This window comes from Panthera tigris, chromosome D3, assembly GCF_018350195.1.
Source record: "Panthera tigris isolate Pti1 chromosome D3, P.tigris_Pti1_mat1.1, whole genome shotgun sequence".
NCBI lineage: Eukaryota > Metazoa > Chordata > Mammalia > Carnivora > Felidae > Panthera > Panthera tigris.
Genome location: NC_056671.1, coordinates 83,080,676 through 83,106,105, shown reverse-complemented (window position 1 = coordinate 83,106,105; position 25,430 = coordinate 83,080,676). Strand labels below are relative to the sequence as shown.

General features: G+C 34.8%; 1 protein-coding gene across 1 annotated transcript in view; it reads left to right on the top strand.

Moving 5' to 3' along the window:
• The window catches only part of CDH19 (cadherin 19), a 99,637-nt gene that overhangs the window by 50,959 nt on the left and 23,248 nt on the right, over positions 1-25,430 (top strand). The window contains exons 6-9 of the mRNA XM_007096080.3: positions 3,592-3,773; positions 4,330-4,583; positions 10,005-10,126; positions 18,882-19,003. Of these exons, the coding sequence (XP_007096142.1) occupies positions 3,592-3,773; positions 4,330-4,583; positions 10,005-10,126; positions 18,882-19,003 (680 nt within the window). The remainder of the gene's footprint in view (positions 1-3,591; positions 3,774-4,329; positions 4,584-10,004; positions 10,127-18,881; positions 19,004-25,430) is intronic.

The following is a 25,430-nucleotide window of genomic DNA, read 5'->3' as shown; positions in this document are numbered from 1 at the left end:
CCTGTTATGAGAGGTATTATGTACGTGACTATCTCTACAAAGTGTGCGTCCTAAAGACAAGAAGATCGTGGGTAATTCTATTTGAAATACCCAGGACTTGACAAAAATGATTCTCAACTAATAAATGTAGAAAAATAGTAGGTTAACGTGTGGAATACATCTCATCTGTGTTTTAGCCAGATGAAGGGAAAATCACAAGTTGAAGACTCCAGAAGGCAGAACTCACAAGGGATTTTTATTGAGACTAAATGCCCTTCAAACTTCTCTCGCCATCCTTATTTCTTTTAATTTTTCTCAACTTTAATTTTGTTTATATATATAGATATATTTCATTGTGCATATGTAATTATATAAATGTTATATATAACTATATATTATACAAAACAATGTGTATATATATAACCGTATATAATCTCTATTAACATTGATAAACATAACATAAATAACAATGTGTATATATACGTATAATTTATATACATATCCAAATGAACTAGAACATTTGAAATAGTTTTTAAAATTTTTGTAGATACCCAGAATCCTCGTGTAAGATGATAGCATCACTACGTTCACATTTGAGTGTAGGTGAACATGATTCTAGCACCATAAAGTTACCTCACTCTTTAAACAGCTTTCTCTATTTCTTTCCCACACCATACTCATGCGAAAATATGTGTGTTGACTACGCTTCCATTATCAGAGCATGCTGGTCTCCTTACTCTTGTTCAAGCTGCTTTCCGTAATTGGAATCCCATTGCCCTCGTCTGAACGTAACTATGTCATATCTCCTCTGATATGCCCAATCTTCCCTGACCTTTCAGTCAAGGGCGTCCACTCGGCCCACTAATTACTGTCAGCATTCACACTGTGATGGGTGCTGTTGTTTTCATCTAAAAAACAAAGTAAAATAAAATAAAATAAAATAAAATAAAATAAAATAAATACATTATTGACTCCACTGCCATATCCATCTAATCATGCTTCATTTTCTTTCCTTTAGAGAAGATAAGTTTTAAAGAGTTATCCAATGCATCATCCTATTTACTGTCTTTTAAACTCTCTGGAGCCCACTCCAGTCAAGGCTTTACCTGTACTACTTAGCCTAACTGATCTGGTCAATTCTATCAATATCTATGTGCAACTAAATCCAATCAATTCTCAGTCCTAATATAGTTTGATTTCTAGCAGCATTTGACAGCGGTTGCTCTTTCCTTATATGCTTTTTCTTCTGTCTTCCTAGTCACTTTTAACAATCTTCTTTGCCTTCTTTTCATCTCTGCGTACTTTAAGCTTTGGTGTATTTCTGGTACCAAGCCCTAGGGCCTCATTTCTCTTCCCTTTAGAGTCACTCCTTTGTGTTTCCCTATAGCCACCTGACTTTAGATGCCGTTTCTATGCTGACAACTCCCAAATATATAACTTTAGTATGAGCCTCTCCTGTGAACCCCAGATTTGTATATCCAACTATCTACTCAATATCTTGATTTATAAGTTATATACATTTAAACTGGGCCTATATTTGACTTCCTGGTCATACCTGCCTCCTCCTCTAACCCTCTTTTTACAGATTTTCCCCAGCCTTCATATCGCTCAGGGCAAAATCTTACCCATTCAATTCTAATTCAATTCAATTCAACTGATCCAACTCAGATTGCACTGGGTCAAATTTAGGTCAATTCTAATTTCTAACCCAGAGTGAAATGATGATCAATCCTGCATGATTTTCAATATTCTGTGAGTGCGCGCGCACACACACACACACACACACACACACACACGTACACACATACATTATCTCCTGATAATAGAAACTTACTTTGTTTAAGATTTTGAAAGTCACCTTCCCCTCTGTTCTTTCTCATATCCAAAACTCAATCCTCTGCAGATCCTTTTGGCTCTACCTTTTAAAAATATCCATAATCTGAACATTTCTCACCAACTTCCATTTGCAACCTTCAATCATACCACCCTCTTAATCTGGCCCCCATCTAGCCTCTCTGCTTCTACCTTTGTTCCCCTCTGCTCTACTCTCAGCACAACTGTAGTGATCTTGTCAAAATGCATACCAGATCATAGCACTTAAACGTTTTACCACGTCACAAAGAAACAGTCAGAGGCCTTCGTATAACCTCCATTGTCCTAAATAATCTGCCATCATCCAGTCTTGTTCCATTACGTCTGGGAGCTCCTGTGTTAGCGCTCTAGCCCTTGCTTGTGGACAAACCAACACCAGGCAACTGACCTACTCTCGGTCACTGGCTTGGTGGCCTTTTGGCTTGCTCTTCCCTCTTCCTGAAATTATATTTTCTCAACTATACATTTTCCTGCAGTGGAGGGGAAAAAAACACTGCAGCACAATTAAGCTGTTACTTCCTGAAAATAGTAAAAGTATTGACACCTTTTAAATCACATTTCTCCCATGCCAAAAAATAAAAATAAAAGAGGAAGGACAATCTCACAAGGCAATCTGTGAAATGACTTGCTCTATACGTCTAAAAAAATCAAGAATCTGTTTTTTTTTATTTTTTTTAACGTTTATTTATTTTTGAGAGGGAGAGAGAGAAGGACAGAGCACAAGACAGACACAGAATCCGAAGCAGGCTCCAGGTTCTGAGCTGTCAGCACAGAGCCCAACGTGGGTCCTCAAACTCACAAACTGTGAGATCATGACCTGAGCCTAAGTCGGACACCAAACCGACTGAGCCACTCAGGCACCCCCAAAAAGCAAGAATCTCTTTGAAAAAACATTCTATTACATGCTCTTTTTAAAATTCTACAAAGTTTCATTCTTTAGAATATTGACATACATGATTATTTCCCACATTTTAACAGAAATCACAAATAATAATTTATAAATAGCTAACTCCTTATCAGTTTTATGCAAGTCAATTCTGAAAAATAAACAGAGCTCAATTATTTATATTTATATCTATGTATTTCAAATATAACTGCCATTGTTTTCACATGGCCAAAACAATAGGGTCATGTGATTCCAGCATGGTTGTCTTACCACATCCACTCACCGACTCCCATGGATCTATCTTTTTTGTTTGTTTGTTTTCATTTCCACTATGGCCAATGCACTCAGGCTCAGAATGTAAAAATCAAACTATTACACTTAGAGTTCACTTATTTGTTTTAGGCTTTTCCAACTTTAATCCACACTTACATTTACTGATAACTTTAGATATCAGAGAATGAGTGAAATTGAAAACTCTTTTTATCAATTCAGATGGTTGAAGGATATAATAAAAAAATAAATTCAAAACTATTGATGAAATATGCATGTGGATAGAAATTTGGAAATTATATGTACTGGTGATAGGACTTCCAAGGGTATATTTGAGAGCAAATAGTAGACGCTCGAGTAGGATATTAGGGAAAATAAAATACAGATTACAAAAATAAAGAAAGTATAGATAGCCCAATAGATCGATCGATAGATATTGATTTAAAAAAAAAAGAAAAAAACAAGTGACTGGTGGAAAGTGAGGATATGGGTTTTCTCATAGTCCACACAAAAAAACGGTGCTATATTTGGGAGTTTCTTATACTTATTATTTGTGTGATATCTCTTGAATTTTGCTTTTAAAGGTTTTTACCGTTTGACTGTCTCTGAAGCTGCACCCACTGGGACTTCTATAGGAAAAATCATGGCATATGATAATGACATTGGAGAAAATGCAGAAATGGATTACAGCATTGAAGATGATTCTCAAACATTTGACATACTTACTAATAATGAGACACAAGAAGGAATAGTGATATTAAAAAAGGTAGCTGTATGGACAATATTTACTTTGCAGCATAACACAAATTCAAATCAGAAATACATGAAATCATTTTGTTTAGCCAGTTAGTTATTGCTTTATTAAGTAATTGAAATGAGAACCTGTGATTTATGATTTAGGGAGCAAAGGAGCTGAGAGATGAGAGAGAGTTATTGCAGACTCTCAAATTACTCAAAGAACAGTCTTTTTTTAATTTTTTAATTTTTTTATTTTTTTTAAGATTTTTAAAGGACTAACTTTTGGGAAAGATTTAAATTAATTCTCAATTCCGTAAGAAATTTATGAACAGAAAAGTATAATTTTAATCCTAAATTAAAAATAGAGCTATTATTCCAAAACATTAGATGTAAATAACAAAACACGTGGCAGGATTTGCTATGTAGCTGCTTAACGATACTATCAGAGGGATCCTACCAACTACCTAAAGAGCAAAACCTAACTAAAAAGCAACTGAGACTTAATAACCCAAACTTTTTTTTTCCAAGTAATGACTTAGGTTACTGAAGCCATTTCTTCTTGTGTACACTGTATTTCTTTGTAGAAAGTGGATTTTGAGCACCAGAATGACTATCGTATTAGAGCCAATGTTAAAAACCGCCACGTTGATAAGCAGCTCCTGAAATACCATGAGGAAGCTTCCAGCACCCTCATTAAGGTCCAGGTGGAGGACGAAGATGAGCCTCCTGTTTTCCTCCTCCCATATTACCTATTTGAAGTCTTCGAAGGCGGACCGCATGGATCATTCGTAGGCACGGTCTCTGCCACAGATCCGGATCAGAGGAACTCTCCTATCAGGTATGTTTGGAAGGCTAGTTCTGGCTTCCTAAATGAGTGAATCCAAGTTAGCTTGAAGATAAAATTTCACACAAATGTAACAGAGATGAATCTCTCTTTCTCTTCTTGGTAGTTTTCAAATTCGCAACAGTTTAACCTTGTGAAAACAGGGAGCTCACTATTGATAAAGTTGCAGTGAAATAAGCAACTGTAGTTGTGCAAGCAATAGGCAATCCCCAACCAAACTTCAGTGCGATCAGCTCTATTAATTGGGGGCAAGTAGGTGAGGGAAAAGAAACCATTGACTGCATCAGTTCAGAAGCAAAGCTGATGACCTATGGTCCATTCAAATACTATTTAATTTGGGACGCCTGGGTGGCTCAATCGGTTAAGCATCGGACTCTTGATCTCTGCTCAGGTCATGATCTCACAGTTCATGAGATCTAGTCCCGTGTCAGGTTCTGTGCCGACAGTGTGGAGACTGCTTGGGATTCTCTCTCCCTCTGAAAATAAATAAATAAACTTATAAAAAAATAAAAAAAATATTATTTAATTTATATTCCAAAATTGAGAAAGCCTTCACAGGATACCACTTAAAGTAGTAAAAATGAAATCAGTCCAATCAGTTAGAAATAACTATTAAACAGTATTTGCCATCTATTAAACTAGTCTATTTTCAGGTACTATACCTTCATTTTTTCCCCCAGTCTTTGTGCTGTAAGCCTCGTTAGACAAAACAACAACAACAACAACAACAACAACAACAACAAAACCTGTTACATGTTTCCTTCCACCACCTTCCCTTACTCATCTGCTTTCAACTCTTCACAGTTCAGAGAATTATACAAACTTCCATGTACTTAGTAGATGCTGGTTACTGCTTTGCACTTTGTAGGGGCTATGATACAAAGAAGAAACTTCTTGAGAAAGAGGAATGCTCCCACTTTTCCACTGTAATCCCTAACACTGCCTTCTAATATGTCGATATAGTTCTTATCTAGTAATAGTAGTTTGAGTTATAAATGTAAGTATATATGTGGTGTTACTTATATGTGTATACAGTTAAACCCAGTAAAGGAATGTAGATGTTTTTAGAAGTAATATATCTCTTCACCTACATATTGTTCTTTTGAGAATACTGAAGAATACATAACTCTAGAAAATGCTTTAAGGATCAAGATATTTATATATCATAATTTATAATAATAAAGGGTTGGAAACAATGATCTAATTGTAGTGGTATAATTAAGGCAATGGATGATCAATGCTTGACAGTGATGCTTATGAACATAGCTAAAAACATTGCATGTGGGAGAGGGGCAGAAAGAGAGAGAGACAGAGGGAGGGAGGGAGGGAGGGAGAGAGAATCGCAAGCAGGCTCTGCATTGATAGCATAAACATAAAACTCGATCTCACAAACTGAGATCATGACCTGCTCCAAAATCAAGAGTCAGATACTTAATTGACCGAGCTAGCCAGGCACCCAAAAGGACTATCATTTAATGTCTCTAATGGATATTCTTTCATTTAGAGGTACCTTTTAAATAAGACTGTTTTTCATATGTTTGTTAGGATGAAAATAGCCCCTTGAACACATTTCAGTTGGTACTCATCCTTCTCTCTCTTTCTTTTTCTTTCTTTCTTTCTTTCTTTCTTTCTTTCTTTCTTTCTTTCTTTCTTTCTTTCTTTCTTTCTTTCTTTCTTTCTTTCTTTCTTTCTTTCTTTCTTTCTTTCTTGGAAGCACAATGTCCAAAAAAATGTTTGAAATCAAATACTAAATGATTTCAATTTGAGTTTTAATGGGGTACATCTTCCTTAATACTCATTCCATGGCAAGCCATATGGATACCAAAGGAAATGATAGGGCATTCTATTTTACCCTCAGCAGTGTTCCATTGTTTGGAGGAAAGAAATTAACACATAGTAAACAGATTAAATTATACATAATTCTAATAACTCGTATTACTTAGTTTTTCCTTCCATATAGGAATTACCTGTTATTTCTCTGAAGGGTAGAGATTCCCAGGCCCAGTTTCAACAAGTATTGGGTGAGATAACTGGCTTAACAGATTGTTCTTGCCAGGTTGTCATTATTAAGGACAGAAAAGCTTGCAAAAATGTGCCTTGATATAAATTACAATAATAAGTTATGTGGTAAATGTTTAAGAAAAACCAGGGTGCACGTATGAAGAAAGAATGTAAAAATTAGACCTGAAAGGCAGGTGATGCGGTTGTTTTAAGGGGCCTCGTGTGCTAGGAATTAGAGTCCAGAAATTGTCTGTGATAACATTTCCACCCCAAAATTAATGAAGAACTTCATAAGGAATTTCCCTTAGGATTTTCATTTTTATCCCTAAGACTATGTATTATTACTGTATTGTTTAGGGTCCAGATATAGGGAATGTACCCTTTTGCCACTTCTGTGTATGACTCATTCTTTGGACATTATTGAAGTTTCCTTTTAACTGAACCCATGGTCAAAATTTGAAATATTTTATCAATACCACAATGACAGTATATTCTTTTCTGATAGAAAAACAAAAGCAGGTTCAACCCAAAGCAAGCGGGGGTCGGAGGGGAGCGGTGGTGGTGAGGAAGGAAATAAAACACAGCAGAAGCAATGACTTTAAAAACAATAGAGAAATGCAAGGAAACCAAAAACTGATTCTTTCAAATATTTGTTTTTTTTAATTAACATTTATTCGTTTTTGAGGGGCAAAGAGAGACAGAGCCTGAGTGGGGAAGGGGCAGAGAGAGAGGGAGACATAGAATATGAAGCAGGTTCCAGGCTCTGCACTGTCGGCACAGAACCCAATGCAGGGCTTGAATTCATGGACCCAGAGATCGTGACCTGAGCTCAAGTGAGAGGCTTTACCGACTGAGCCACCCAGGCTCCCCTAGAAACTGATTCTTTCAAAGCACCAGTACAATTGATCAGTCTTTAGCAAGACAACCAAGTGGGAAAAAAGAAAGAATGGACAAAAGTTACCATGATCAGAAATGAAAGAGGGAACATAACTATTGTTCCCATAGACATTGAAGGATACTATAGGGAAATACTCTGAACGACTCCAAGCCCCTGAATTCAGACCCATTCCTTGAAATCCCTCCAAGGAAGCTACTGAAATTCAAGTAAAGAGGAAGAACAATCTGAGAAGTTATGTATGTGAAAAACAGGGAGAAACAGGAAGAGCTTTGGGGGTATCCAAGTGTCAGGGGTGTTCTGTGGAAGGGGACCGTCTTTCACGTTTCAGCTGCGCACGAATGGGAGCACTTAATCCTTGAGACACCCAGGGGAGCTGTAGCCTGGTTGGAAAACTCTGACTTTTGTGTATGGGGTTGGCTATTATGTGTCTCAGTTGCTTTGTCTGACGTGGGGGTAGTACTTCTGTAGAGGATCCTGAGGATTAAGGACGAGAGACACAAGCATCTGCAGAAGTATGCATGGAACGGGCCATTTGTTTATTCCATTTAGGCAAGAGCTGTTAGCAATGGCAAACTCATGCAGTGACATTTTATTCATTCAGCACTTTTGTAGGAATAAAGAGTTCCATAAAAAGGAATTCTGAAATGAACCAAAGATTGATCTTTTACACATCAAATCTTCACATTTTAAGCTTTTTTAGCCCCAGCTCTTTCTAAAATCCCTTGCACACATCTTTCCTTTCCTGAATGGTATGTATTGGCTATTATTTAAAATGTTCCTGATGACTCAAGGTCATCGTTTTTAAAAACTTTTATTTGAAAATTTTATTTCAAACATTTAATCGGTTTTATTTGGAATGCATTATTATAGAAACAGGATATTCTAGATGATTAATACAAAATATTAACTGTTAAACTACGGTTGCTTTTTTTTTAATGTTTATTTATTTTTGAGAGAGACAGAGATAGAATGAAAGTGGGTTAGGGGCAGAGAGAGAGGGAGACACAGAATCCAAAGCAGGCTCCAAGCTGCCAGCACAGAGCCCGACGCGGGGCTTAAACCCACAAGCTGTGAGATCATGACCTGAGCTGAAGTCGGACACTCAACCGACTGAGCCACCCAGGCGCCCCATACGGTTGCTTTTTGTCAGCAAATCTCTTAAGGAGGAAACGTGACCATTTGGGGATATGTAAGTAAATTGCTTATTGAAGGTTTAAAAATGAATAGAGTTAAAACCAAATTCCTCTAAAGCTTAATTCTCTGTAATTTCTATTTTAATTCTCCCCTGAACACTAGTCTACAAATCAGTGTGATATTTTTAGAGACCTGTCAATTCGAGATTAAAATATTCTCATCTCTTGCCACATAATTATGGAAAAACTTACTGATGTCTCATCAAAGTCTTCAGAAATATACATGCAATGAGAAGTCATCACTGAACCCAAGTTATTACTCTTCTTTAATTTTTATTATTAATCATTTGCAAGCAGATAAGACATGCTGAGTACTTCAAAGGCTTCTTTCATTGTGGAGTTTGAGATCATTTTCCAGGCTTTGCATGAGGGAATTTTATCATCTGGCTTCTTTCCATGCATGCTCTAACAATAGCATATTCCATCTATTATCATTACTTTATATGTGTGTATAAATATATGCATATATATGTGTATACATGTATATGTATATATACACATATATATGATTTTTTAAAAAGTATCAGAGTGTTTCCTTTAAACAAACAAAACCAAACATTTCTCATATGTCAGCAATCAAGTAATTAAAATATGACACACACATTTAGCAAGCCACTGTATGGTGTAGGAAAGAGACTCAGAGCAGCCTAGGGTGAGGATATGCTTTACGTGGCTTCGAGGGAAAAAACAAAGGTTGGCAAGCATTCATCTTTACCCGTTTATTTGGATTTGTTAATTTTGCAAATGACATTTTCCCATTTATTTACTTACTTTTACGTTTATTTATTTATATTGATAGGGAGAAAGAACAGGGGAGGGACAGAGAAAGAGAGAGAAAGAAAGAGAGAGAAAGAGAGAATCCTGAGCAGGCTATGCACTGTCAGCGTAAATCCTGACACCGAGCTTGGTGCTGGTCTCGAACCCATGAACTGTGAGATCATGACCTGAGCAGAAATCGCGAGTCCAATGCTTAAACCAACCGAACCACCCAGGTGCCCCCTTTTACCATTTATGTTTAAATAAGTCATTCACATATTAAAGTTGTCTTTTGGGAATAAGAATGAATTACATGTGTTTAGATTTAGCGTACATAAGCTCGAACCTCAGACTATTTTAGTTTTTTTTTTTTTCTTTCTTTTTTCCTCTCTGAGTTAAATCTTAACCATATTCATGTACCTTTCTAAACACCGTTTGGCATTATGTCATTTAGCTATATGGAGCATGCATTTAATTTGTCTTATTGCCTTAAAATAGCTTAAATATCACAGTTCCCTAGGCAAAATAATAACATTAAGGAATACTTTTTTGTTGTTGTTGTTGCAGGTATTCTATTACGAGAAGCAAAATGTTCAGTATTGATGACAATGGCACAATAATCACAACCAATGCTCTCGATCGAGAGATTAATGCTTGGTACAACCTAAGTATCACAGCCACAGAAAAATGTAAGTACTCATTTAGGAACCACACAGTGGTTCACCGAATATTGTAAACCATTCGGTAATCTCCAAATGTAGGGGGAACAGCTAGTTTAAAACGTTGTTGGAATTGGACTTAAATGATACATAATATGTCAAAATTCATGTATGTGTATTTTATTTTATTATTTTAGATTACCAACGTCTGTCTATTCCTTTTACAGCTTATGTGTATAGTTACCACTAACTGATTGATTTAGCTTAGCATAATACCCTCTAGCAGTCAGAGAAAGGCAAATACCATGCGATTTCACTCATATGGGGAGCTTAAGACACAAAACAGATGAACATAAGGCAAAGAAAAAGAAGGAAAGGAGGCAAATCATAAGCCACAAGAGACTCTTAAGAAAAGAGAATAAACTGAGGGTTGATGGAGGAATGGGGGTTGATGGAGGATGGTGGGGGGAATGGGATAATGGGCAGCAGTCATTAAGGAGGACACTGGTTGGGATGAGCACTGGGTGTTACACGTAAGTGATGAATCACTAGAATTTATTCCTGAAACCAGTATTACACTATATGTTAACTAACTAGAATTTAAATTAAAAATATGAAAAAATATACATATATTTGCCACTAAATACTTTAAGACTTTTTATTATGACAAATTGAATATAATTTTTACAATTTTTTAAATGGGATATAGTTAATATATATTTTCTGTGGGTCCTCTTATAAGTTATGAGTTTAATGAAAATAGAAAGTCTTATGTACATTCCACACAGAAAAAAAAATATCCACCCTTAAAAAAATTCTTATGGGTGGAAAGAAGTTGGAATTTTATTGCGTAGGAATCTTTCCCTTAGAGCAAATTTTTTTAATTTAGAGAAATGTTTAATTAATGTTCTACATTATTTTACTACTATCCAAGGAATAGTAAACCTAATGAGTGGGAATTAAAATTTTAAATTTAATGTTATTTAAAACTGACTAGTAATATCATTCCATTTAACCATAATCAGTTTAAACTGACTCTGTTAGTTCACAAGGGGACTATTCTAGAAGTCACATACAGGATGCCCGTGCCTTGTTCTATTTCTGGAAGAAAATGTTCGCTATACTCTTGGACATTAGGGACAGGATAACACTCCAACACAGCCTTTTAGAACTTAGGCATTTAAAAATAATCATATATCAATGAAATTATGAGAAAGAATATGAAGGATTCCAACAACAAATATCCATTAGTACATTGCAAACAGTAACATGTTTCCAAATTAAACACATAGTGAAAGTCGTGTTGATAATCACATCTTCAGGAATTGGCGGTGACCAGTATTGTTTGTGGTATGGCGTCGTCGTCGTCATCGTCGTTGTTGTTTTCAGGTATAGGTAGATGATTCCATTTTCAGGTTGTAAAAATTAGATAAAATCATCCTAATTTACTGCTTGGATAGTGTCTTCGCGATGATCAATTAATTTGTTATTATTAAGTCAACCATTTTAATTCAAGCTCAAAGGAATAGATATAACACAATATAAAAGACTATCAAAATCATTACTTTAATCCAATTGATAGGTTTCCTATAGTTCAGTAAAGAATTAAATTTGTGAATATGAAATGTTCTAGAATGCATCTTTTAACCTGTTTTGCATAATTTTTAATAATCTTGTTTGCCTCTGTGGCTTGTTCTTTTTGAAACCTTTAAACGTATATCTGATTCCTCACTTTATTGAGCACTTGGCAGGTGATATGGTGGAGTAGAGAGTGGAAAGCGTCTGTTGCATATTTTTTTGTCTTGCATTGAATAGCTCTATGGCAACACAGCAGGAGAACGGAGTCTGGGTTTTGAATTTTCCATTTAACTTAACAACAAAGGATGAGAAGCAAATGTTACAGGGAATACAAGTCTGCTGCAACAGAAGAAATGCCAAGGCTCTTGGTGTCAGAAAACACAAAGATGCTTATTCTAAACCAAGAAGCTTTTATTCATTGGGCTTTCTGAGAACAAATTATTTATAATATCACTATTTACCAAACTATTGAGGAAAAGAATTCAAATCAGTTCAAGGGAAGAGTGGATAGCTTGGAAAAAATGTGTTTCTCTATAAAATAGTTTTTTTTTTTTAGCTATTATAAGAGCATGTTTTAACAAATTGGTAGAACCTGTAGGCTTATTTTATATATAAGGGATAATTTTTGTAAAGATATATCATTTACTTTTTGTTAAATTAGAAGTGCTGCCATGTGAGTTATGAGAAAGCAGAATCTTTAAAATAAAATGTATTATGTGTATTCTGAAACACAAAATATTCTAATATTTTATGAAAGAATACAAAAAAGGATGAATGAGTGATGGATATAAAAAGTTTGCAAAATAATCCAATTAAACCAAACCCATTAATTACATGGTTACTTTTTATCAAAAGGATGCCATGAAGATCTCTAAGGAGATATTGTTCGATGTAACTTTTTTGTTGCCCAACCCCCCCCCCCCCGCCCTTTTTTTAAAAACATGGAAGTAAATGGTAGCATTACAAAATGAAGCAAAAACAGTACACAAATCTCTGGGTTGCAAGATCACTGCTGTCCATAAAAATTATTAATTCAACAAATATATGTATATTTACATATATACTACAGAGTATATTATCTAATCAATTTAATTATGTCACGGCATACATACTGTGTTCAGAGGTGATATCCCAAGATTCAGTGACCAGCACAACGGAAGTAGTCTTATAAACTGTTCCTCCTTACCAGCTTATCAACAGGCTTCACCTTATTAAGGAAAACAGTGGCTCCAAATGTTCTATGTAATGTACTTTCATGTATGTGTGTAGGTGTGTACGCATTTAATATTCTGGCAATAAAACTATTTCAATTGATGGTTTACAGTATTACTTATCACACAGGTTTACACTAAGGGCCGTAGATATTATAATAGTGTGTGTGTGTTATAGTAGGGAAAATAAAGAGGCAGTGACAATGGCTATAAAAACTGGGTACCATTTGTGATTCACAAGGAAAAAAAATGATAGCTTTGTCGTGTTGTATCTTTAGATATTTGTTTATAAAACCTATATTTTGCAAAATGGTTGTGAGTATTGTTGACTACTCAGGAATTATATTTTATTAAATACATTACTTTTATAATGACATATGCATATACACCTTGTGTGAAAGCACATTTAGTAGCACTTTTACGGCTCTTAATAAAAAATTGAGGCCACTTTATTCCTGTTTCACAGAAGACAAATCTGAAACTGCAGTTTATTTGCCCAACTGCTAAATGATGAATCCAGGGACCGATTACCATTAGATCTTATTCCCAAGCCTATGTCTAAATCTCATGCCACACTAGGCCACACTGTCTCTTACTGAGAACATGAAAAATGGTACTTGCTCTCAGTATTTTCTGATGTAAATATATGCACAGTAATCTCGATCAAATTTGATTTTTTTTCATTTTTACTCTTAAAAAATAAAGTTTAGGGACACCTGGGTGGCTCACTGAGTTAAGGGTCTGACTTCGGCTCAGGTCACGATCTCGTGGTTCGTGGGTTTGAGCCTCGCATCGAGCTCTGCGCTGACAGCTCAGAGCCTGGAGCCTGCTTCGATGCTGTGTCTCCTTCTCTCTCGCTGCTCCTCCCCGGTTCATGCTCTCTCTCACTCTCGCTCTCAAAAAGAAACATAAAAAAAATAATTTCAATTACTCAAACATGGGGTTTAAGTCTGTTTGTGTTGTACGACTTCCTCAGGGCCACCCACTGATCATCTCCATCAGTATGTTAGCCAAATTCTCCTTTGATACTGATTCTGACCGTTCTCTGAGGTTTGCTCATCTCATTCTGTACTGTTGTTTCGGCCATTTGTTGTTTCATTTGTTGATGAAAGCATGTGTGGTTGGTAATTGATGGGCTGGTCATTGAAATGTGCGGTACAGTCATTAAAAGGGAGTTTGGAGGATGAATAATTTTTTGAATACATTTTAAAGAACATTGTCTTATTGGGCAAAAGTATGTTAAAACATATTTTTTAAAATAAATTTGCTCTTGGAACATTAAAGTCAGAACCTATTCATATCATAATAATTGTTTTAAGTTTGAAGATGGCAACATAAAATACATGTGACATTTAAAAACAGTAAGTTAGTGTGGGCTTGAAAACATTTTAATTCTGTTGAGGAAAAGCAAGTAAATAGGGTTTCAAATAAATTCAGGTAAAAATAGAATAAAACAAGAGATTTATTAGATATGTAATTTTAGATACAGAAATTCATAAAATATGATTAGATCAACATTGAAAGCTGATCACTTGATGCAAAAAGTACCAATTTATTTAGTAAATTTTTCCACTTAAAATTTTGTGGATCATAGAATATTGTATTAAAACAAATAATTATAAATAAAAGAAGATTAAAGTGCAGTCAAGGAAAACAAAGTTGTAAATGCCTGTGAAAGGCAAACTGAATATAAACTGAATATATTTATTTTACACAGAATTTAATACTTAGAAGTTAATCACTGTTTCAGAAATAAGTGATTAGAAATGTTATCAAGAACAGGAATTATACAGTTCATGCTGATCTGCTCTTGGCATTTTAAATCAGTTTCTTAGACTAAAATATATACATATACATATATATATATATATATGTATTTGTATATATTTTAGATAAAAGAGACTTGATATTCCCACTGTTATTTTTATTATAAAGCTAAAAAGTTACACGATTGGGAATAAAATGTCAAAATAAAATATAATTAGATAAACCTTTGCAGAACCCCAAAGTTAGTGTATATTTAATTCATCCTTCAAGACGTGTTTGAATTTTTTTTTCATTTTTTTTAATTATCTAGAAGGAACTTTATAACCCCAAGTAACCAATTATCACATACTTTTTCTCTCTCTCTGGTATTTTTTTCTTACTCCACACAAACACATGTTACACAATTTTGGAGAAAATGTTCATAGGTGCCAAATTCTTATCCATCTAAAAACAACTGTTTGACCATATAAGTCTCCACAGTAATATGAACAGAACACCTGAATGTTGGAAAACCGGGAAGTCACAAAATCGTTACCGAGAACATTTGCTGTGCAAGATATACACCATAAAGCTTACAATGTAACAGTTATGCTGATTATAGGAAAGAGATGTTCCATTTTAACATTTGTTTTCCCAGCAAATGAAGGTCATTGTGCTTAGTCTCTTTCCTGGAAACATTCCCAAATTAAGCACCAAGCTATTTATTAGTATGCCAGCTAAGTGAATAAAAGTCCTAACTACTCTTAAATGAACATATATATATATATATATATTCATAAGTTCATGAATATATATATATTCATAAGTTCATATATATACATATAATAGTAGTTATACCAATTACCAATTATACCAATTTTGTAGTTATACCAATTTTAAACCTAAGTTTAAACAGAATTTCCAGGAAAAAAAGATAAAAACCTTAAATGAATTTCTTACTACTTTAAAAAAAAAATGTAACAGAAGTAGTTTTTCTGTTTTACTTAAACAAAAATTTGTTCTGTGGCTATATATATTACATGGTTAAACCATACAAAAATGTAAGCTCTATTTTTTTAAGTTTATTTATTTTGAGAGAGAGAGAGAGTGAGAGAGAGAGAGCGAGCCCAAGCCGGGGAAGGGCAGAGAGAGAGAGAGAGAGAGAATCCTAAGCAGGCTCTGCACCGTCAGTTCTGAGCCCAAGGAAGGGCTAGATTCCATCAACCATGAGACATTGACCTGAGCTGAAATCAGGGGTTGGAAGCTCAACCAGCTGAGCCACCCAAGCACCCTAAGCCTTAATCTTTGAATAGTTCTATCTTGAAATATCTAGAAATAACTATATCATAATGTTTTATTTATTTATTTTTATCCTGAGCATAACAACAACAGAGAAGAATCTCGGTGATAATTCTTAGGGTAAGCCGTCACCATCCTAAGGTGATAAATGGTAGAGGCTGGATTTTTTGGTATGTCATAAACCTGGCAAATTATAATTTTAATTAATTATAAGTTACACTTTTTATCATAATTGCAACTGTCATTTATTGGAAGAAATAATTACAGACTCTCATCCCAATCCAGAAAGCAATCCATCATAATGGAATAGAGAGAAACCAGTTTTATCGTTGAAAAGCATTAAACCAGGAATTTCACGTGCATTAGAGAAATCTGCTGAGATTTCCAAGACCGGAAGAAATTTCGCCCTATTATAGAATCAGACATCATGCTCTCAAGATAACCAAGTACTAGCCTTCAAGTAGGAAGACTTCACACGACGTATCACACATTGTTCCCTCTATGTTCACCGGGTAGCTGGCATGACCATCTGTGTTTGCTGCCCGGTTTTATCCAAAAGAAAACTAAAGTTCTCATACTTTGAGGACAAGAGGGAGTTTTGGACTTGGGTCAAAGCCTTTGCTGAAATTGGTTAGGCTCCTACCCTCCAACAGAAACTGGGAGTGCTATTTTCCTCTATAATTATATTTTAAAGAGTTGGCTCCCACTGCTTACGAAGATAGGCCTGAGTTGTAAAGTTGGCAAGACATTTATTTAATAGCTTTTAAAGGGTTATGTACATTTCAAAGAACACAAACGACACAACAAACAAACAAAAACAGAGAACACAAATTACAAGTTTCTTAAAGTAAATACTTTAAGAAGAGGAAAGAGGGAAAGTCTTTCCCATTATTTTCAACTGGAAGAATTAAGCCTCATTTTTGTTTTTTTTAATGTATTTGTCCTTACAAATGACAACTGCAAATATAATGCTTTTCAAATAATGAACATGATATTACAAAGGCATTAAAACAACAAAGATACCTTCCTCCCCTTGTTCTTTAATTATAAGTATCTTCCCACAGCATTAAAAAAACATTTAAGATAATGATATGCAAATATACAATATATCATGCTGCAATTTGCTTTATTATTATTTCACAAAATGTGGTGTCTATCACTCCTGATTAGTAGATAAATAAAATAATAATATTTAATATTTACTGCTTATGTATGTCCTAAGTAATTTTATAAATACTTTATATCTTTTAATTAATTTAATCTTTATAATGGTTCTATAAGGTAAGTTACTAGTATCTTTCTCATTTTACAGAAAAGCCACTGAGACAGTGGCTTTTTCTCAAATTGAGAATCAAGATTAAAATCTATTTTTATAGCTCATGGACACTGATACATTTATTACATTAACTCATCCATTTTTAATAAGCACACACAATTTCATAGTATGGTTGTAATTTATTTGTCAATTCCCTTTTGATATGCATTTGGATAATTTCCAGTTATTTGAGATGCAAAAATAATGTAGAATAAATGAATCGGATCCCCTACTCTTTCTTTGTATGTATTAGTACCTTGGACCATAGCACAGGTTTCCCTAAGGAATTATGGGGTCAAAGATACCTGTAGTTTAACTCTTACCATCTACTGCCAGATTAGATTCTGGAAAAGGTTTGCATCCTTGTTATTTTTCAGTACTCCTCCAGCACTGTCTCTGTTTTCCATATTTAACATAGAACCCATGGACTAAGGCATCATTGTCCTCACTGCTGGTGAGCCAGAGTGTGTGTTAATATTACGATAGAGCAGTGTTTCAAATGTGCACAGTTTTGCCTCCTAATACCTTTGACAATGTCTGAAGTCAACTTTGATTGTCACAACTCGGGGCATGGATGCTATTGGCATTTAGTTAGTGGAGGTCAGAGATGATGCTGAGCACAGGACAGCCCTCTCCCACCCTCACCCCTGCAAACAGAACTGTCCAGTCCAAAATATCAGCAGTGATGAGGTTGAAGAACACTGGCATCGATTATTTGTATATTCGCATCCACAAATTTCTGGTTTGTGATTATTTCCCCCCATTTTTTTTCATATCGACTGTCAGAATTTGAAAATTAGAGCTATTAAAATTTCACGTTATGATGCAAACATTTTTCCAGATCAATGGTGTTTTGTTGTTGTTGTTGTTTTTACTTTTTTTTTGGGGGGGGGGGCACATTTAAAAAATGTATTTAACCATATATTTCCATCCCTTCATAGTTTCTGTATTTCTTGACTCACTTCAGAAAATCTTCCCAATTCAATGTATACATAAAACTTTACCTAGATTTTATTGTAATTATTTTCAAATGTATTTAGATCCTTATTCTTTTTTTTTTTTTAATACTTGACCAAACAGTGCTATTTAGAGACCTTACCGCTGGCTTTTTAAACTGCCTATTCTACATCAGCTATAACCTTAGGCCAGCCATTTAACTGTAATTTGTGGAACTAAATTCTCAATGTTTTTATCAGTAAAGTTGGGGACGATTATATATATATAATATATTTAATTTACATTTAATTTAATATATTAAATTTAATTAATTTAATTTACATATATATCAGAATTAAATGCATTGATATACATACGTTCAACAGTTGCTAGAGTTAGGAAGGTGTTCCTATACCTGCCCATCTTTTTCACTACTTTTTCTCATCAGCTCTAACTAGAGTCCTTGGCAGGTAAAAGGCACTTGATTAGTATTGGTTGAGTTGAATGTGTTGAGGACATTTTTTCCTCGGCTACTATTGGTAAATATATGATTGATAAATAGATCGTGTGCTTGGATGTCTTTTATTCAAGGAAAATAAAAATATACCACCCAGTCTCTAATGCAATTTTCATAACCATTTTTCCCCCCTAAAGAGAGCATTAACATTCTTTATTTTCATTCTGTTTAATCAATTTGCAGACAATGTGCAACAAATTTCTGCAGTTCCTGTGTATGTGCAAGTTCTTAATATTAATGATCATGCTCCCGAGTTCTCTGAATACTATGACACATATGTTTGTGAAAATGCAGACCCTGGTCAGGTAAGGACTTGCAATAAATTGCTAATGTCTAAACATTGCCATATATTATATATAATAGCTTTTGTCACTATTCCTCCCATTTTGAAATGATAAAAGTAAGTTTTATTTAACTGTATGAATTACATGCTCTTATGTCATAAGTTATGTATAAATTTCTTTTTAAAAAAATAAAATGTAACCTTCAAGCTTTCCACTTCCAGATTCCTCAAATTTTTGAAAAATCTGCTAACACTGGGAATTCGTAGTAAATCTTTTACATTTTGTCAATGTGATAAAGAAATGTTCTTTTTTTTGTAATTCTATAAAATAAATAATCACATATTAATTAATTTTTATTTTTTCATTCATCATGGCATAAAGAAACATGATATACAAACATAAACATGAAGAGAAAGTGCTGGGATTTTTCTGTAGCTTATAACTATTATGTCAGACATATTAATCCCCCCAAAAACCTAATTTCAATTTAATTGCTAGCTATGTAAAGAATAGAAAGCATACTTAGTTTGAGACATATCACCGTTACTTCAAAGTCCTTCCCTCCCTCTTTCTTTCGTTCGTTCGTTCGTTCTTTGCTCGTTTATTTTTACTTCACTATTTATTTCACATATTTTCTCTTGTGGAACTCGCTCTTTTCATTTGCAAAAAGTAGAGCTAAAAACAGATGGTTCTTTGTTTTCAGTTCCACTACACAATAACCTTAAGTATCGTTTGCAACTGTGGGAGCTTATTAAATGTCCTAAAACATTTTTAAAAATATATAAACTAGTTTTCAGAATACTGAATGTATGTACGTATGTGTACATATGCATGTATATATGTATGTAAGCAATTATATGTATATATATTCACTATAAAATCAATTATTTCAGTAGATTCAAATTTATCAACAAAGCTAGTTGAAGACAATTTGGATTTTACAAAGATTGAAATTTTAATTTTCTACCAATAAATAATAATAGCCAACATTATGCTTTATATTCAGATACTTAATATTGTAAGAAATAGGCATATTTTAAGAATTAAGCTTTTCTGAATTGTTATGGATTGTTCAACGGTAACATAAAGGAAATCATTAGTAGCTCTTAAAATGTGTTCTGAAATTTATTTGGCTATGTTTATTTTAGAATATGTTTTATTCCAGAAATAATTCTCGAGTCTTGCCTAAAGCATATCCTGATTTTAAGATAATAATAAAATTATAATAAACATACAGATGAATTTAAACTTGAGCTACTTGTTTTGAATTGGTTAGGATCCAGGGTTTTTGATAAAGTAAAAGGTTAATATAAAACTTTCAGAGAGACCCTGCCCCCAGATCCAGAATCAAACTAACTTAGAACCTGTGAACGGACAGTATAGTTTAAAACGAATCACAGAAACAGAATGCAAATGACCTGCTTGCTACCCATGACTCCTATAGAAACTGAGTTTAGACATTTCTTTGAACTTGGCATTATAAATAGATTATATACTTAGAAATTTAACATCTGCTTTTCTCAGACTTTTCAAACACATCTGTCTAACTGGACACATCAACACATATCATAAACTCAAAATTAAAATAATATTGGAAATAATATATCTTATAATTTTCTAAATCTCTACATCTTACATTTCCGTATTTAGGATAACTTCTATTTTTACAATTATTATAAGCACGATTACAGTTTGTAGTTACTGTAATATAAGTTCTTTAAAGTTTAAATATTTTATGACTTTACATAAGTGCGCATGTGTTCAGAGTGTCCCCCTGATTAGACAGCTATTTCCAAACTTAAAAAAATAAGCTTCACTTACTGCATTTTCTATACACTTATGTCTACCAATGTCCAGGGTGCTAACTCCACTTACCCAGTAAAGCTGCGTGTTCATTGATCTCAGCTGGGCTGAGGTGGAGGGAAGATTTGGGAGATAACACAGTTCACATCACAAGAGACTTGAGACCAGCACCCCAGCCTTAGGTGATGAACACGTCTAGGGTGATGCTACTTAACTCTGATGATGACACCAGCACCTTTATTCTAACTCCTCAACTGTTGTTTGTAACAACTGTCATCAGTCACGTTTAGAACAACCTTTTCAGTTTTTGCATCATGTGAGAAGATGGAAATACACATTGCTAGTAGGAACTGGCCCCCCCCCCCCACCATTGCATTAGAGTTTACTCGTGTCTTTACTCTTTGCCCAGATTCTGGCTCAGAAGCAAGAACTCAGAAGTCAGTACACTTGTAATATTGTGGAATACTCACCTCTTTTGAGAAGAGTATTTGTGGTTTGGTTTCGTTTTGGTTTCTTTTTTTATTTTTTTTATTTTTTTTAATGTTTATTTTCGAGACAGAGAGAGACAGAGCATGAACGGGGGAGGTGCAGAGAGGGAGAGGGGAACACAGAATCTGAAACCGGCTCCAGGCTCTGAGCTGTCAGCACAGAGCCCGGCGCCGGGCTCGAACCCACGGACCGCGAGATCATGACCTGAGCCGAAGTCGGACTGAGCCACCCAGGCGCCCCTTGTTTTGTTTTCTACTCACTGCTCAGGGACAGTGGCGCCATCATCACAGGAGGCCCCAGGCATTAGGGCAAAGACAAATTCACAGAAAAGGGCAGAGCAGCTGGAATTCCCTACAGCAGTTTTCTGACTTCAGTGCTTAAAAATTTCAATGGATTTTCCAATACCGGCACATAGAAGTGTAAAACTTACTGGCCTGGTGTTTAACATTCTCTTTGACTTAGCCACAATTTATCTATCTTGCTTTGTAAAAAAAAAAAAAAAAAAAAAAATGTAGATACTTTCCTCTTCATACTCTGAATTGCTTGTCATGCAAAATAGAAATTCCAGTTTCTACTTCAGAGTTCTTTTTCGTATCAAATCTTCTTTCTGGAATGCCCCTGTCTATTCCTATTGGAATTTTAACTGTACTGCAAAAGTGAACTCACATGCCACATAATCAAACTGTTTTAGAGAAACCAAACAGATAAAGATAGGGGAAAGGGAAAAGAGAGACGGAGAAACAAAGAGAAGCAAACCATAAAAGACTCTTTTTTTTAAAATTGTTTTAATGTTTATTTATTTCTGAAAGAGAGACAGAGCGTGAGGGGGGAGGGGCAGAGAGAGAGGGAGACACAGAATCTGAAGCAGGCTCCAGGCTCTGAGCTGTCAGCACAGAGCCCGACGTGGGGCTTGAACTCACAAACCATGAGATCATGACCCGAGCTGAAGTCGGTCGCTCAACGGACTCAGCCACTCAGGCGCCCCAAACCATAAGAGACTCTTAACTATAGAGAACCAACTGACAGTTACTGGAGAGAAGGTGGGTGGGGGGTTGGGCTAGATGGGTATTAAGGAGGGTACTTGTGATGAGCACTGGGTGTTATATGTAAGTAATGAATTACTAAATTCTACTCCTGAAATGAATATTACATAATATGTTAACTAACTAAAATTTAAATGAAGATTTGAGGGGTGCCTGGCTGGTCAGTTGCTTAAGCGTCCGACTCTTGATCTTGGCTCAGGTCATGATCTCTCCGTTTATGAGATCTAGTCCCACACTGGACTCTGCACTGATAGCATGGAGCCCACTTGGGATTCTCTCTTTCTCTCTGCTCCTCCCCTCTCAGCTCTCTCTCTCTCTGCCTCCTTTCTCTAAATAAATAAATAAACTTAAAAAAAAAAAACTCTTTAAAAAAAACTTGAAATACTAAAGTAAATAAATAAATAAATAAATAAAATACAAATAAACAAGTATATATTTACAATGTCCCAGACATGATTCTAACAACATTATAAACATTAAACCAATCCTCAAAAACTTGAAACAATGTGAGGGAAATATATCATTTTCCAGGTGAAAGGGCCCAGAGAAGTTGTTACTTCCTAAGAGAGAGAGATTTTATCCCAAGTGTTGGCATCAGAATAGATGCATAGAACCATTATATTTTGTTGCCTCTCTAGTCCTAGTTTGAATAGACCTTATATATTTGTGAAATGTGTCATCTCTAGTTTAGCATGTTTCCTGGATTCCAAGTTACTTGTGAACAGTGAGTGAGTTTATTTTTGTATTCTCAACAACATGCAGTGTGGTTCCCAATAATAACTACTTGAATAAATGAACAAAGCATGAAGACAATAGTTCTTGAAACAAAGAGTATTTTTCCTATAATTCTCTGGGGATATACATTTGAATTTATTAGCCTTGCATAGTATGTTTAAAACATTGCAGTATGATGAGATCCCTTTAGGAGAGAGTATGGACAGAGTCAAGAATCAGTCTAAAGACTGAAACCTGAATGCTCCAATACTGGTGTTTGGGGGTCCGGACGCACTAGAAAATGAAATTTGCAAGGAGCAAACCAGGAAAATATGATAACATCGAAACCAAAAAAAAAAAGTGTTCTAAGGAGGAAAGGGTTATAACCTGTTTTATTTTCTGCTTACAGTTCAGGTAAAAGCAGAAAAGAAAAGATCCCATTGAATTTAACAGTAGAGATTTTAGACTTACTAGAACATTTGTAGTCAATATTTGTCACGTGCCTAATGACACCCAGGAAGAAAATGTAAAGTGAGAGTATGAAAGAACATAGGGCAGAGCCTTTGGGAATGGCAATATTGAAGGATTCAGTAAAGAAAGAGAAGACAGCAAAGTAGACTGAGTAGGCATGACCCGTCATGTAGGAAAGAAACAAGACTGTTGATGCAGAAGTGCATGAATGCAACATTTTTTGAGGAGGAAGTGTCAGTAGACTTCATTCCCACTATTCTAGGAAAGAAAAAAAAATCATCCTCATAGTTTACCATATGGTCAAATTTATTCTTTAAAAATATGTAATTTGTATAAGTAACTCACAGCTCTATAAATAAAATGACAGTGCAAAATAACTTTATTAAAATGTGGCAAAGAGAAATCTCACTGGATGCTTGTTAGGAATGCAAATCATGACAGAATTTAATGGTAAATCATATTACTGCAATAAAGGCCAAGACTATTGGAATAGGGGAGACAGATGCACTTAACTTTGAAACAAAACGCAGGAGAGTTTTTAACACTGGGCTGAGTTAGTGAAGAGAAGGACTAGGGGACACATTGGGGGAAGGGGAGGTTGGCCCATGTGATTAGGCCATCTGTGTAATTGGCTCTTACAGAAGTTAACTTCCCACGCTCCCATAGAGACTGAGAGATAGGGGTCCTATCTTAATGGATGTCTACATTTCAAAGGGATGGTTTTCAGGGTGTTAAGAAAGACCAGCCTGATTTCTAAAATTGGAAGTTTGGGAGAAGATTTATCTACATTACCACGGGGCAGAGAAAGAATCTGCAAAAAGAAAGAATCTATTGTAATTGGTCTAGGAAAATGGAGGGCAGGAGCCCCTAGTCAGGAAGAAATGTGTCGAAAATTGAGTCAGGCTGAAGGCAATGCTATGGTCCTCTTGGTCAATGTTAACAAAATATAAACATGATAAATATGCATTTGTGGGTATGTAATATTTCAAGAAATTTAAAATATCTTTCACAGCTCATATTTTTGTTGAAGAAAGAATGGCTATATTCTTTCCTCCATGATTGCAAAGCATTTAATCTTTAGATTTATAAACAGCAAATATAATAATCACTCTAGTTAAAGAAAATTTCCATTGCATTTCCGTCCTTCCGGTTACATTTAGATACATTCTGCCTTCAGTAGTTTTCCATTTGCAGGATAAATCAAGTAGATTTTGGTGCAAAACACTTATAAAAGACGAAAAACTACTGTCCTGTTTATTTTTAGCAAAAGAGAACGGCCCAGATTCTTATCACAAAATATCGTGTGATGAAGTCCTTCCTGTTGAATGACTAAAAGGATGATTACTATATTTTCCCTTTATCCTTAAATTCATATTGTTCATTTGCTGATTCTTGATTTTGAGAATATTCATCTGTTTTATCTTCATCTGACGACTCAGTCTCAAACACTCTTTTTTAATACGTGATCGGTTTCTCCATCGTCTTGGGTCTATAGTGCTGGTTTCTGCTTTTGGGTTTCATCTATTCACAAATTACTGTGAGATGACTGCCTCTGTCAGTTTTTTCCCTCTGTCATTATAAATGTAAAAGGAAGCATTTCGAATTTTCAACTGTTTTTAAAGAAAAAATAAAATCAAACTAAGAAGATAGTGTATAAGTTTTTGATGCCTTTTTGAGCAATGATGTAAATAAGCAACACATTTAAAGAACAGGAAGGAGAGAATGATACAATGGGGAAGATTTATTTCATTATTATATCATCCTTCCAGGCCATTCATCTTGCAAGTTTCATGTAAGTCTTTTAAAAGCACATTAGATTAGGAAATATTTACGAGTAATGATGAAATGATTTGCAAAGATGATGAAATTGCAAGATGTTCAAGGCATCAAAAGGATCACTAAGTTCCTTTAATGCATTCTTGATTTAC